Source organism: Pungitius pungitius, chromosome 5, assembly GCF_949316345.1.
Source record: "Pungitius pungitius chromosome 5, fPunPun2.1, whole genome shotgun sequence".
Classification (NCBI taxonomy): Eukaryota; Metazoa; Chordata; class Actinopteri; order Perciformes; family Gasterosteidae; genus Pungitius; species Pungitius pungitius.
Window position 1 is genome coordinate 11,375,950 of NC_084904.1, and position 15,008 is coordinate 11,390,957.

Here is a 15,008-nt window from a genome sequence, read left to right on the forward strand (position 1 = left end):
AAACGTCTTGCTTTTGTCCCATGACACTTTCATTTCCCAAACCGAAATACAATAAGGAATACAATTATGGCATTCACAAAAAAAAATAACCAACTAAAAAAAAATGCAATTTATTGACATTGACATGTTTTTTTTTCTAAAAAATAAAACATGGAGTGTTTGTCAAGGAAAAGAGATGATTCGTAATGTTAACATAAATGGCAAGTTTAAGGCTGCATTAGAGAAAACTACAATTCAACTAACCTATTGAACATTTTAAAGTCAACTACACAGGAATGAAAACATTTGCTAATCATTACTCCACTTTATACATTTTATGATTACTAATGCCTGATACTAGTATATAATTAAATTATCTCCTAATAGGATTTGATAAAGCCTGGCCGTGGAGTTAAATATGAATAAAGAATATTTCAAAGTAGGGGCTCTTGCCAGCAGAGGTGAGTCAACAACTGTGTGGAATGTTAAATAGTTCAGTAATTGACAAATGCATAGGCAACACTGTGAATGCATACAAGTAAAAATCATAACCCCGTCAACATATGTTTAATTCTGATACACTTTAAAATAAATTAAAAAATATTTCTGTAAAATTATATACATCTCATCACCTGCCAGCGCACATTTCAATACAAACAAGTCAAGAGCCTCAGCACTGTTTTGATACCACAAAGAAAACTGAAAACAATACACTATGTTGTCATTTGGTTGTACTTCTGTAAGGCACTCCATGCAACAAAAAGTCAAACAAAGGCTAAGTGATCATCCACCACCCATATGAGCCAGATCTGCCAGGAAATACCATAATATCAATTTTCTTAAAAAGCTGGTTGTCTAATAAGAAAATCCTGTGAAAAGAGTAGATTCTGAAAAAAGATTAATCCTAATAAGTCTCGGTCGTGTCTTTAGTTAAATATTTCAAGTTTGGCATATTTTGTTTTCCATACTACCGACATAAACAAAACCTGAAAACTGAAGGTTTTATGGATATGGGCTCCTCTCCCAATTGGAGCTTTTAGCATTTTAACCTGCAGCGATAAAGTAAATGAAATCAAACTGCTCCTGGTATAAAATACTGTGCGTTACATACATTTGTAATTAGCACACATTTCTCAACAGTACAATCTCATGTCTACATTTCTTCCACTGCTGGGAGGGCATTGCATTTCAACCAGTCTATAGCTATATAATTTCTTGACAGAACAGATGAAAAAAAGATTACAAGAAAAATCATTATCTCCTGATGACGTCTCTACAATGTGCCCTCCTAAGCATGTCCTTTTTGGCTCAGTTTACTACCCAACACTATTATCTGAGAGTCCCTTCACAGTAAGCCATATTGCTCAAAGCTGGAGGGCAAGAGAGAGAAAGAAAAAGGGGAAAACTTCACTCCAGTCCCACTGTAGAATTTATTCTGAAACTCCACCCTGAGGAAGAAAGAAGCAGCCGCTATGAATACAAACACATTGAGATAATTCAGAGCATGGTGGCCCCATCAATGACAAAATTACTTCTGAAGTTGTTCTTGTTATCTTACCAGTGCAGCCGCAGCGCATGAAGGAATGCAGACAGACCCTCCATTACGAGGAGGATGGAAACAGTAAGAACGGCAAACAGGCCAAACACAGGCACCAGGAATAAAACCCCGAGACTGGTGTCCATTCGTAATCCCACTCGCATCACCATGGTCCACAGCACCTCAGACAGCTCTGTGAAAGCACATAAAGGACCATGTGCTTCATTCATTCAGGGAATTACTCAGTATGTGCTGGGACAGACTACTGCCAACCATCGTACTTACGGGCGTGGGCCAGGCTCAGAGCCCAGAGCCTTAAGTAGGAAGCTGTGTTTGAGACGCAACCGAGGCAATACTCTATGGTGTGGATGGCCTGGTGCAGAAACTCATCTGCAAAGTCAAACTGTCACAGAAGAAAAAAATTCACTCAGAGCCATAGCTGGAAACCAGTGAAATGTAACAGTGGTTGGTGCAAGTGTGGCATGAACGGGTAACTGTGCGGCCATTTTGCTGTGCTGACCTCGTCTGTCTGGCGCTCTCCACTGCTGGAGAGATCACTGTGACTGGCGCCCTCCTCCATGTCATGAGCCCTCATCAGGTAGAGCTCCTCCTCACTGTTGCGCCGCACACGCTCGTATCCCTGTGAACACACAGACAAGAACTACTCACATGTGCATAATATTTTTGTCTGGGTCCAGAACTGAATCCGCCAAACGCCATCTGGACAGTGTAACGAGTCGTCAATTCTGTCCGGGGTTAGGCAACAGGCATTTGGGAACCCATTTCCCACAGTGGAAAGAGTCACAGGTTCAAATTCTCACCCTATACAATCCTGGGCGGTGGTTTCCATTGTGAAGCCAATAAAGGTAGACAGGTTTCCCCAGGAGTAAGACAGGCACGGAGAGAACGGCAACGACAACCAGGAACACCTGCAGCCCAGTCTGGAGGAATCAGGACAACATGGAATGAAAATTCTATTTTCTTTAATCTGGCTTAACACGAAAATTGTATTATTATAAATTATTATTATTAGCTTCCTTTAATTGCGCCATGCAGGGGCATACATGAACCTTGGCCTCTGCGTTTAACCCACTCTAAGCATCGTAAGCAGCAGCGGGGGGCTGGAAAGCGCTTGGGGATAACATTGAGTTCCGTGTTTGACTCACAGAAAGGAGGAGCCGGGGATCAAACCTCCAACCTGTGATAATTATATTAGCTTCTCACCTGCCCTGGATAGAGGGGTTGCACTCCATCACTCTGCATGAGGAACATGTTTATGAAGTGGATGAGGATGCTTGGAGCCTCTCTGGAGTCTTTAGCGGTGAAGACCAGCCACTTGTAGAATATCATGAACACCAGGTAGCCAAATAGACAAAGCAGGAACAGTAGCTCAGGCAGAAAGACCAAGTACAAGTTGTGCTTCTTCCTGAAGTGCCTGTTTTTGTTTACAAAAATAAAAGGATATTGAAACTGTAACATCCAATGCTCAAATATTTACAAGATCATATATACAAGTGAGTACTTACAAGTGATTATAAGTGCTGAGGATAACCCCGAAGCTCATGTGTATAACACCTAATATCACTGACATCTTCATCTTATAGGAGTTGAGAAACGTAAGGCGGTTGGATGCCAAGTTCCAAATCTGTGCAAAAGAAAGACGACACAAATCATACTATTAGCAGTGTAAAAAATAATAATATAAATAATAATAATTCTAAAACAAATATATTAAATCCTAAATCAAAAACAACAATCATCTCCTTGCCTAGTTTTTTCTCTGCTGTTCAACACTAAAGCGAAGGAGGTGTGTCTCCCAATCTGAACAGTCTGGGGTCTGTTTGTGGGAAACTGAACCAGTCGCAGAGCGTGGCACTCAAGCTCACAATGTTAAGTTTCATGAGGGAGATTGGGTTGAATCTTGAGCTGACACACAACAGTTGCTTAATTAATCATCTTGTTGTATTTATTATTATTATGCAATACAAACTGTATCCAAAGGTTTACACAACATGAACACGGTTTAAACCCGTACACGGGCAGAAATAGCAAATATACCAAACTCTTCTTTAAATTCTATGCAATTTGATGTCCTGGTGACATTCGTACTGTGATTGTGATGAAGGCTCTTTAGAACCATCACAATTATTACAGGCAATAGTGACATCTATGTATATGGGGTATTATATGACAAATGATGTCTCTCATGATGACTAGTCTCTAATGCTCTTCACTCACCGGGTCGATTCCCAGAGGGTAAGGTCCGGTGAAAACTCCTGTAACATTTGGATCCAGAGTGAGAAAACGGTTCCCACTGATATCAGCATTCCTGACACGGCACAAAGAGACACCAGTGAGTTGTATATTTAGGTCAAGATGAAACCTTAATCTTATCTGGTATATTAGGTTGCTTACACAATGACCTCATCACAAAGTACTCACTTCCACACCTCGGCCCTGAACATGGCCGACACGTTCCACCCGGAACCAAAGATGTTAAGGGACTTTGAGAAACAGTCATTGTATATCAGGCCCGTGTAGATGGAGAACAGGCCCATCATCAGGATGATATAACGACCCTCAAAGAATGTGTTCCAGATCTGAAAGTATAAGTGCGATTACACACATACACGTAACACATACTGTACAGAACACTGTATTAGTATGAGTATTAGCGAACGCTGAGAAGTACTCGCTCACCTCATTCCTGGTGTTTTTAAGTTTGCGGTTGTTCTCGTACAGCACCATCCAGAAAGCAAACAGAGCCATGATAAGTCCATGACCCAGATCCCCGAACATCACAGCAAACAGGAACGGGAAAGTGATGATTGTGAAAGGAGCTGCATATGGGACGGAGAAGAAAGAGCATTACTGCATGATATACATATGTAGAATTAACTGGACCCAAAAAACACAGAAAAACTGTTAATTGACACGAGGGAGTATTTTAAAATGACAATAAAAGGATCTAAAATTGGCTTCCAAGGCTGTTATGCAATACATTGATGTTAAATCCATTCAATCTCAGTGATGAAAGGATCCCACTCACCAGGGTTGACCTCTCTGTAATTGCCGACTCCATAAGCGTCCACAATGTTCTGGAAGCCAGATGTAAACTTGTTGGTCCTGATCTGGGTGGGCGGAGTGTCATTTGTGGGGATACGATTAACAAAGGAGGGAACGGTCGCTCCGCTTTTTCTCTGAAACAATAATGTCAAATCAAAATGTCAACCTGTTGGCCTGAAATAAAATACGTTCTAATAAATTAAAAGAAATCTTTAACACAGCAAGAACTACACAGACATGAACATTAATGAAATTAATAAACAAGAAAAAAAGAACCAAGACTCATGCGGCTCAACAGTTTGGACATGAAGTAATCAGTAAAGAGCCTTGCCAGTCAGTGCGATACCCTTAAGTCAAACTCAAGGGGGAAAAAGAAAGGAGATGCCTGACTCAGCACTTTGTTGTTATGATAACAGTCAAGTTCATGAAGTAACTTCCTCGGTTATTGAAGCCAGAGTACAGAATAGAGGGCTCTACTAAGGGTTTCCTCACCGATCCTTCCTCTAGGGCTCTTCTCAGCGTGGGAATATCGTTGACAGGACACCAAACCTCCGCAATCAGACACTTGTTGGTGACATCAAAGCTACACAGATTGAGAATATAGTAGATGGCCTTCATCTTCTTGACCTGGATGACCCAGGTGTAGACTGATTCAGAGGCCTTCATCAAGACCTGTTTCAGGTAGTCCTCAGTCCTATGAAGAACCTACACAAGGTCAGAGATGAGCAGTACATCACACACAAATATTCAAACAAAGAAACAAAAGCAAAGTTTACAAACAATTTACTGTATATATGATGTATTGATCAAAGAAATACAGCTTTAGGTTTTAGAGACATCTTTAAGAGCTTTGTGTGTGAACTTGAGGAGACAAACGAAGGATCGGGTAGGGGCTGAAAAAAAAAAAAAGTACAGAAAAAAAAAAAAACGCTCCGCTCGGGTCTCATGTTGATCATGTGCTACAGGGAGTGAGTGCCATTATATTATTCAGTCACAGTGGATTAAAGCCACCAAAGGATGCACTCAAATGACCCAATAACTGCAGGGATTGGCTCTGAAGAAGAGACAATTGTGTTTTTTGTTTAGAAATAGATCAGGCATTCAATTGTATTCTTTAACTCTTTGACCATAAATGACTGTTTTCTAACGTACATTTTTGTAATACTTTAACTAATAAACCAGGGAGAAAATGTCTTGAGTGCTCATATTTGAACAAAGACAATGGCAAACACACTTAGTGACAAAGTGACTCAGACAGTAACTTGTTCCTGCCAGTGAGTAAATGGACCTACTGTGTGCAGATCCTGAATACGAGTTCTAAGTCCTTCCACAACATCGTTCCTCTCCTCGTTGGTACTGGGATAGGGATACAAGTGACAGTGGTAGCTGTGGACAGAGAAAGTAGGTTTATTCATTAGGAGTACAAAGCCCCTTCCTGCCGTTGGTATTGTAGAATAATTACCAGTCACAGATCTTCTTCACTTTCTGACCAATTTGGTCTCCCCAGTAAGAGATCAAGAACACCACACTTCTGCTAGGCTCACCCTGCACACACAGAATAGGAGGAAGTGTTGTATATTTATGACATGACGCAGGTACCCAATCGGGTCTTCTGAAAATCAACACGACTCCTCTGACAGCGGCTCGCTCATCGACCGCAGCTCATTTCAGCCGCTCCATGTTCACCGCTGAAGGTGATTAACTTTACAACACAGCGCTTCCACACACACGCCTGGAATCAGCGTGCACGAGCGGATCGCCTACAAGAACAGACACTTTGTGACTAGAATTACTAGAGTTTACTTTACTATTTAATCAAGGTGATAATTGTTACTGTCTGCTAAGTGAGGCCGACCAAAGCACATTAATATCTTAAAAGTGAGTCGCTGTGCTGTTTTTGCAATATTAAGTATCAATTTAGAAGCAGATTGAAAGTTCTCAAGGCACCTCATAGATGCTTACTGAATTGAATTGTGCAATGACAATGACAAATTTACTGTGTTGTGTTCAATTGTAACTAGAGTGAAGCACAAATCAAACAAAAGCGGCTTTGAAAAGCTCACCGTATCAGGATCTTCCAAATACTCCTCGACCTCAGCATGGCTGAGGATGGTGTAGCCTTTACATACTCTCCACAGCATCCGTTCAAAGGCCTCAATTTTTGTCCTCTTGATCAGTCCAGAAATGAAACTGCAGGAGAATGATATGGGCATTCACAAGTAGCCTCACATGTCTGCCTCAGTCACAACAAACTTTCATTTTACATTTAAGATAAAATGCCATGATAAAAATCACAATAATCTTGAGAAAACACTAATAAAATGTAATTCAATTGCATCACTAAAGAAAAACTTCAATATGAAATATGACAATATATTATTGTTTCCTTACACCAGTGGTTCCCAAACCTTTTCTGTCAGGGCCCTTTGAGGACATAGCGACATTGTAAGGCCCCCAACCACCCCCTGAAGTAGTTGCATTGTAATAAACTAAAATATCACTTGACTTTTCCACATTTTATTACATTTTGTAAACATATTGTCAAGTAAATTTAAGTTGGAAAAAGTAAAACAAAACCTATATTTCCACATTCATAATGAAATGTAATGCTAATAAGGCCAGCGTAATTTGGACCCTCACCCAAGTTTGGCCCCGAGCCTCTGCATGCTGCTGTAGTCCATCAGTGTGTCTTTTTCCAAGAAGGGGAATTCCTCATACTGAACCTGTAGCGGCTCTTGCTAAAAGTAAAAACAAGATGCCAGGAGGGTGAGGAAGAAAATTCAAAGACCAAATATGAATTGCCATATCATGATAAATGTATTTGCTCTTTAATAACCAAGATGGAAATTCTGGTGAAAAGAATACAGCTTCATCATAGAATGACATAGTAACCTCTGATGTCTTCTGTACAAAGCTGCGGCTGATGCGCAGCATGTGTGTGTACTCTGTCAGCTCCAACAGATTTCTCTGCAGCTTCTCTTTATTCCTGGTGACCTCCCCTAACTCTACTTCTAGCCTCTGCAGCTGCTCCTGTGAACACAGAAACACAGTGATAATGGGCCCTGCAATGATAATAGTTATTCTATTCAAATTGAATTTTTAAAGATTTTACAGACTAAAAAAGCAGAATAAAGTGTGATTCCATATTCTACATAGAGAACGCAGAGCACTCAACACTGATTTAACGAACAAATAACTGACCATTATAGCCATGACATGCTTGGGCAAAGGAGCCACTGGGTTCACATCTCCCTCTGGCAGAGAAATGTCTGCTTTCTTGACTTCCCTCAGAAGGTATCCTTTTAAAAATAAAGGGCAAACTTTCAAAGACAAACAGTATAGTGGCTGGCCTTTAAGAAAAAACAAAAAAAACAACAACACTGGATGTACAGAAAGACATTGGGTTAATCTCTCCTGCTCATCGAATTATTTAGTTAGTTTAGCAGATTTCTCTGAAACCAGCTGACATTTCTCATGACTGTAGGGTCACTTGCTCGCTATTCCTTTCGGTCACGGCTTCTTGCTCATCTGCTTTGCTTCTTCACGGTTATCAGAGCTTTGTTGTAATCCTGCATAGGGCAAACATATTTGATCTACTGCCTTGACTACCTCAATGCATACACATATTACTGACAAACCGTATTAAATATCAATATATTCTTACCGAGGATCCTCTCCATCTCTTCACATTTTTTAATCTCATTGACATGTTTCCGCTGGAATGCGTTAACACTGGGATTGAGCTGAAAAAAAGGTTAAGAAACATTTAAAGTCAAGTAAGGCATTATTACCAATCTGCATTTCCACTTATTGTCATAATCATCATAAATTATACGTTAAGTAACTATACTTTAAAGTAACATTACATTTGACATCAATTGTGATCAATGGGATTAGGGCTTCAATGATTATTTCCTGCATTAATCGATTACTTGTTTGGTCTAAAATCGTCTGAAAAAATGACGTTATCTGCTTTCATATGAATTAAGATGTAAAATTCTATAGGCAAAAAAAGATAAACTGAAGAACAGTTCCTAGAGTGCTTTTCGATGTTTGCCAACTCTGCAATAAGTTTCAAAGTGAGACATTGATGGGGGGTGTCTCGGCCGGGACTTACGTCTCTGAACTCCACCAGCCCGAGCTCCCCCAGTTCAACGACGCAGTCGTACGCCGACCCGGACTGCAGAAACAGCTGGGCCAGACACATCTCTTCCCCTCGCAGCAGAGAGCACATCTTGCTCGGGTGTTTGACCGTACGTTTCCTGCTCGGTGAGATGACGGGCTAATGTTAGCAGGCTAACTGACGATAAAGTCGTTTCCGTAAATTGAGCACGTCAAGGGCGGTTGGTCGCAGTCCTGGTTCGGGCGTTTAATGTTTCCGCTCCGGTGATGATACAATGTTTGAGTTGCATAACGCAGACTTGAGGCAGCTGACGTTATTGATAAAGATGAGGCTGTTAGCTAATACGCTAGCTTAGCCACCGGTGAGCAGTGTCTTTAGTTCAAGGAAAAACTTGTTTGGACCAAGTTGAATCTGAAGTTGGTGACTCAACCGATATTATGACCGCTAAGGTAACATGTTGAATGCAGTAGTCGCGAACCGTCTGATAATTTATGAAGTATTTAGCCAATGTTCGCTGGTCCTATCCATAGTGATCCACGTCACTTCTCCAACTGTTGAATACGTTCAACTTCCACAATTCCACAGAAGTAGATGTTCCCTTGACCAATCCCCATCGCCCCCTGGAGTCTGCGCACTACACATCCGAAAATATGTGAGCCCTCAACGCAGTCTGCAGGCGGAGGTAAACACTTACAGCGCATGCGTCAACTGTACATTGTTCTTACATTGCAGTTTACATAAATAGACCGACCAGTCTCATTTTTACACTTTACTGTTTTGTTTTAAAACAATTTTTTTTACTTTAGTACAATCTGTATTCTTTCTGTGTATTTTAATTGTTATTTATTTGCTGCTCCTGGTTGGTTGAGGGTTATCAAACAATAGTTTGGCGTATCACTAAAATGATAAAATGACTTTGGGCTGTACAAAAAAATCACTCAACACAAGTGAAAAAATGTACAAATGAGGGAGAATTAGATACGTCTTAATAATTTTTAATCGTTCTTAGAACTAATAGCACAATTCAGTTGGATTAAATTGTGCTACTGACCTGGGGAGATCACACTAGGTCAGATTCGGTCAGCTGACAGCCAGCAGACTAAGTCACACTCACTGTTAGCCACATCCGAAAAGTATGCTTATTTTTAGTAAAATACATAATTCATTACCACACTAAATGGAGTGAGTCAGTAGTCAGGTGAAGTCATTCAGACATATTAATAAGAATGTTGATGAAGTAGTGATCAGAAGTATGATGTGAGAGTGAGTTTGAGAAATAAGTCATAGAAAAAAATAGTTTAATACAAAATTGCACACCAGTACAATAATATACATTTCAACAGCTGTTGTACAGTTGTATTTACATTTCAGTGACTTAAATATTATCTTGCTTTGCCCCGAGGTTTAAGTCCATGCCTGTCGGATCAGTCTCCAGGGGGTCCCAAGAATCGAGGCAATGATGAAGAAGAAAACTAAGATGAGGCCCTTAGCCAATGACTGAGAATATGGTTCACCTGGGGAGGATGGAAGTTGAAATGTCACAAATGGTACTGTCAGTATCTGTTTGTTTTTTTCAAACACAAAAAGAGATTCATATTTTAGAGCTGTAGTTCCAATTTGCACTGGATAGGTTGTAAAGGACTAAGCCTACCTGTGTAATACTTTGTCATGGGAAAGCCAAGCTCAGGCCAACACACATCATTTCTGTTGCAGTCATACTCTGTAAAGTTGACCTGAAACCTGGAGTAAAGAAAATAAATCATCAGACTCTAGGTAAGCATCAGCCAGGTAGCTGGCTGGGGGAGACCCATTTGTTTTGGCTCAAGTTAACAGCTCTCTGTAGAAGGGTGCATCTTGCCTGGTTTTTGGTGGTCCTGTGTTGATGGGAATGTCAGTAAAAGTGACTGAGGAGGTGATGGGGAACAACTTGGTCTCCAATGGGTCCATACATGGAGAGACATCCCCTCCTCCACAATCCAGGGCCCAAGGGGAGAGAGTGTAGCTACAAGTGGCCAAAATAGGATCCATGTTTTACAAAGACTTTTAAAAAGGTAAAACATAAAATGATTAACGGGTGCATGGAAAATGCATTTTACACAATGCATTTCAAAGAGTATACACACCTGACTAGCACCGCACGGATATCCCTTTGAGGTCTGCCTTCTACCATGCCAGTGATAAGACTCAATACATGGATATGCTGGTGGGATGGAACCCCACTGCATGAACTTGGGGTGTCATTCATGGTTGTGCTTGAGTTCAGTGTCACAACTGGAATTTATAAGTTTGTGTAACATGTAGTTATAATGTGAATAAGCTATTTGTAATAAAGAATAACAAAAATAAAGTTAAATTTAACAAATATCTCACACTAATATATATGAACTTTACTAAACTAAATTGTTGAATAAATTAATTCTTGGTTTCTACTTACAGCTTATGTTCACCCAGTCTGTCATTATTAGAGGATCTGGATTTCCACTCTTTGCCACATAGGTGGCTGTAATCAAAGCAGCTTGGAGAGAAGTAACAGCATCCCTAAAAAGGTTAAATACCTTATATTTTACTTACAATACAAACCTATCAATGGATAAATCATGACCTCAGGCTGAGCTACTGACCTGAGGAGATCACACTGGGTCAGGTTCTGTCGGCTGACAGGCAGCAGACATCCTGATGTGGAATTCTCCCCAAACAGAACTGGTTTCATCCCGGTAGTGGAACAAAGTCCATCACTCACTGTTAGCCACATCCGAAAAGTATGCATTGTTTTAGTAAAATATACATAATTCATTACCACACTAAATGGAGTGAGTCAGTAGTCAGATGAAGTCTGAATTAGTTTCACCTGGTTTCCAAACGTTCAGTGATGTCCTCTGCACTGAGCCTGTATTATTGTCCCAAGTGTCGAGAGTTCCAGCAATGACAGGTCTTCCCACCTGATAACCTGTCATTCAAAGTGTAACTATTTCCTACCAAACAGCTTGTTCAGATCAGGATTAAGTATTTTTATATTGCGCTCACCTGGGTTTCCTGAGTTGGGTTCACTCATTAATCCTCCATTTAGAAACACAGCGGAATACCTTGTAGTTAACGCCACTGTTTCGGAGACAAACAAGCAGAAATTAGGCTAAAATATATATCCAACATATCCAGCAACTATGGCTGGTGATCAGCCAAATGAAGGATAAGCGTTATGGGAACTTACGACTTGTATTTAAAGTGATCGTCCCAACAGTGCGAGTCAGTGTAACACTTGTGATGCCATTTCCTTTCCAGTAGAATGTGTAATCCAGCGCTAAGGTCACGTTCTCACATAGCAGCCCGTCATCTTCATAGAAAAATGAACAAGTTTCAATACCTAGGTTTATTTCCAGACTTGGTGTTTTTTAATCATATGTTGTTCTCTGTACCCAAAGTGTTTGAAATAAACAGACTCATGTCAATGGCGACTTCATCAATTACATCCACTGCAACATAGCCTGGAAAACATGAAAAAGAGAAAAATGAATTGAGGTCACGTGGATTCAACAAGTTGTAATACTTCTAGAAACATTGCTTCGGTGTGTTCAGCATGTAATACAAACCCCCTTTCCCATCCTTCAATGTAATACTCAAATCGGTTGGTCGTGTCTGTAAGGGAAGTCCAGCTGGACAGGAGCGTAGAATAGTTACACAATTCACGTTGAAATTTTCCAGAAATGCTACAGGAGCATTGTTTACACACTGTCCAAGCCCCTTCTGTGGAAAAGAAATATAAAAAAGGCCTTAGTAGTTACAGGTTTAAGAACACATACAATGCTAAATATTATTATAGAAAAACAACACACACATAACTAACCTGTGGAATAGTGAAGTGCTGGTCATTTAATGATAAAATGGCACTTCCTTGAATATAAGCACGAACTGGCAGTGGAGCTGACCAAACAGGGCTTTGGAAGGAGGGGCCAGGTTCTGATGTGCTATACAAGATGAAGGGAAAAAAACATGACACAGAAATATATAAAAGGATCAAACAATACAAAGCCAGACATACAGTATATTCAATCATTTCTCACATTGTGTCTCCCTGGTAAAAGAGCCCGAGGTAAGGGTTGTTTTCAGGTGGAGAATTGACACATAAAAATGGAAACCAATCTGGGGAGATTGCAGAGGACTGCTCAGAGCACTGATAACCAGGGGTAGCAGGGGCCTGTCCACCAAAGGGCCCGGGGAGGCAGTGTGCAGCAAACAGCTTCACCTCTTCAATGGAACAGTCCTTCACAGGATGGAAGACAAATTCAAGGTCACCGCCGATTAATACAGAAGGAAATGTATTTTTCTAAAATAAAAATAAAATTAAAAGCACTCCTCCTGTGTAAATACCTTGTCACAGCAGCAGCGTACATCACAAGCTCTGAATGTGAGGTCACAGGGACAAGAGCCCAGGGGCTGGTAGACTTGGTTTGGAAGGATTGTTTTATTATCTGAAAAGGAAAGGATATTAATACTGTGCTTACATCCATGGTATAAAAGGTGCATTACAAATGAGATATGTTTCATTTGAATCACCAGATCCAGCATTGGCAGGAACCAACAGGGCGTGTATCTTGGCCTGGATCAGCAGCGATGCCCGAGGCGTGCCGCCCACACAGGCCGACACCTGAAGAGTCTCCAGGACGCACAGCAGCTTTGGACAGCAGTCCGTGTCGGTCTCATTCTTACTACACAAGCGCAGATTTTTTCCCAGTCTCAGCTGAACCCAAACTGCATTCTGGGGCACCAAATGAAACAAACATGAAACATTTTTATTAGCATAAACCCTGTCCAACTGCACTTTACTTATCTTAGAAATATTTTAATTTCTGTAAATATAGTGGAAATGTTGAGGGCACGGTTGGCTTCTTCTCACCTTTCCTGCCTGCTCCGTTGTGACCTCCCACTGTGTTACACTATTTATACATGATGGAGAGCCAATGAGTCCTAGGAAAGAAAACAAATCGTAAACAACCACGGGATCTGACCAAAAATAACAATGTGGTCACATCGTTTTGTAACGATGGTTTTTGTAAGCCACTTAAGTGGAGACTGCAATACTCTGGCGACTTGGTATTTTACTTAATACCATGAAAGGCTTTGTCCTTTCCCCTCATTTCTTCCCGCTGTAGAAAAACAACTGCCCCTCCACTCTCCAGTCAAGTTTTCGGATGACACCACCCTCAATGAACTGATATCTGGTGGGGCATGAGTCAGCTTACAGCTGGAAGATCGACCATCTGGTGACACGGTGCGGACTCAACAACTTGGACCGTAATGCTCTAAAGACCCCAAAGATGGTTGAGGATGGTTCCAAAACAACAGAGCTGCGCCAGTTCCTGCTATGGAGTCCTTCGGCATCCTGGGCTACACGGTTACCCAGGAAGGTGGTTGAAGACGTTCAACTTGGCAAAGGGACAATGGTGATGTACTTGAACTCATCATTGAGTCCATCCCAACCTCCTCCGTCATTATTTGGTAAATGCGACTGCCAAGAATAAGGATAACGGCGGAGTGCAGGACCCTGAGGCGGGAAACAAAAACTGTAGCTGACCCCTCTCGCCCCCTGGACCCAATGTGTTTGAGGCTTCGCCCTCCGGCAGGAAGGCTGCAGTGCGTAAGGACCAATACCTCACGCCGAATAACGACATGCCAAACTGCTTCAAAAAAGGGGTCCCAGGCCGAGCGGTACCTGTGGTGTTGGACGGAAAGACCGGCCTCAGGGTCAGCGACGTGTCGGCCGTGTGTCCCAGCAGAAGCGCACGGACCTCGGGGCCGGTCGCAGTCAGGCGTGACGGCTGGAATACTGTGAAGAAAAAAAAACACGGGGACATTTTGGTATTTGGCTTCATAAAAACAATATTAATGCGCAGCACGACTAATTAACGTTAGCTAACGTAAATTAAGTTAGCTTTCGGCTAGTTATTTAGCGTTAACGTTAGCTAACGGTATGGCCTGTGACCGTTGGGTGGTTTAATTAAATCTGAGTAAATTGTGCTTGTAAGGTGTCGCTAGTAAGGTCTTACCGGCAAGGTTCTGAGTGTGGGCCAAGGAGATGAAGAGCATAACACAGGAGACATGGCGTGGAACGAATACACGGGAAAGAAATAGACCAAGCGTGTTAGCCATTTGGTTAAAGTCAGCTCATTAAAGTGGACATACTTGTAATCTGTTGGCGATGTCTTGGCAACGAAGATTTTAAACCAAGCACAGCCGAGAAAAGCTCTTCCTCTGCGGAAACAGGGGAAACAAGTGCATGTGTGAATGCGCTTTAGCGAGCTCATGCGG

The 15,008-nt window shown here is 41.4% G+C and overlaps 2 protein-coding genes across 3 annotated transcripts; both read right to left on the reverse strand.

Annotated features, from left to right (window-relative positions):
• Positions 1 to 94: 94 nt before the first annotated feature.
• Positions 95 to 9,320, reverse strand: atp6v0a2b (ATPase H+ transporting V0 subunit a2b). 2 transcript variants are annotated; one of them, XM_037482830.2, is made up of 20 exons: positions 8,700 to 9,320; positions 8,247 to 8,325; positions 7,784 to 7,881; positions 7,475 to 7,612; positions 7,223 to 7,320; positions 6,646 to 6,772; positions 6,045 to 6,127; positions 5,875 to 5,968; positions 5,075 to 5,287; positions 4,566 to 4,716; positions 4,217 to 4,356; positions 3,959 to 4,116; positions 3,755 to 3,845; positions 3,043 to 3,161; positions 2,741 to 2,951; positions 2,338 to 2,457; positions 2,037 to 2,156; positions 1,802 to 1,919; positions 1,538 to 1,709; positions 95 to 1,427 (listed from the first exon to the last, which is right to left on the reverse strand). In XM_037482830.2, the coding sequence occupies exons 1-20, from the start codon at positions 8,814 to 8,816 to the stop codon at positions 1,325 to 1,327; spliced, it is 2,550 nt and encodes an 849-aa protein (XP_037338727.2). In that variant the 5' UTR covers positions 8,817 to 9,320; the 3' UTR covers positions 95 to 1,324. The 2 variants fall into 2 exon arrangements, with proteins under 2 accessions (XP_037338727.2, XP_062418315.1); XM_062562331.1 differs by lacking the exons at positions 8,247 to 8,325; positions 8,700 to 9,320 and adding an exon at positions 8,050 to 8,159.
• A 671-nt stretch (positions 9,321 to 9,991) lies between these two features.
• Positions 9,992 to 14,967, reverse strand: tctn2 (tectonic family member 2). The gene is made up of 18 exons (XM_037483163.2): positions 14,747 to 14,967; positions 14,413 to 14,526; positions 13,597 to 13,667; positions 13,257 to 13,458; positions 13,071 to 13,171; positions 12,764 to 12,963; positions 12,547 to 12,667; positions 12,293 to 12,446; positions 12,119 to 12,187; positions 11,914 to 12,036; positions 11,730 to 11,804; positions 11,554 to 11,652; positions 11,327 to 11,444; positions 11,140 to 11,243; positions 10,829 to 10,976; positions 10,564 to 10,707; positions 10,357 to 10,445; positions 9,992 to 10,219 (listed from the first exon to the last, which is right to left on the reverse strand). Exons 1-18 carry the CDS (start codon positions 14,847 to 14,849, stop codon positions 10,110 to 10,112), a joined length of 2,145 nt encoding a protein of 714 aa, XP_037339060.1. The 5' UTR covers positions 14,850 to 14,967; the 3' UTR covers positions 9,992 to 10,109.
• Between the last annotated feature and the right edge of the window lie 41 nt (positions 14,968 to 15,008).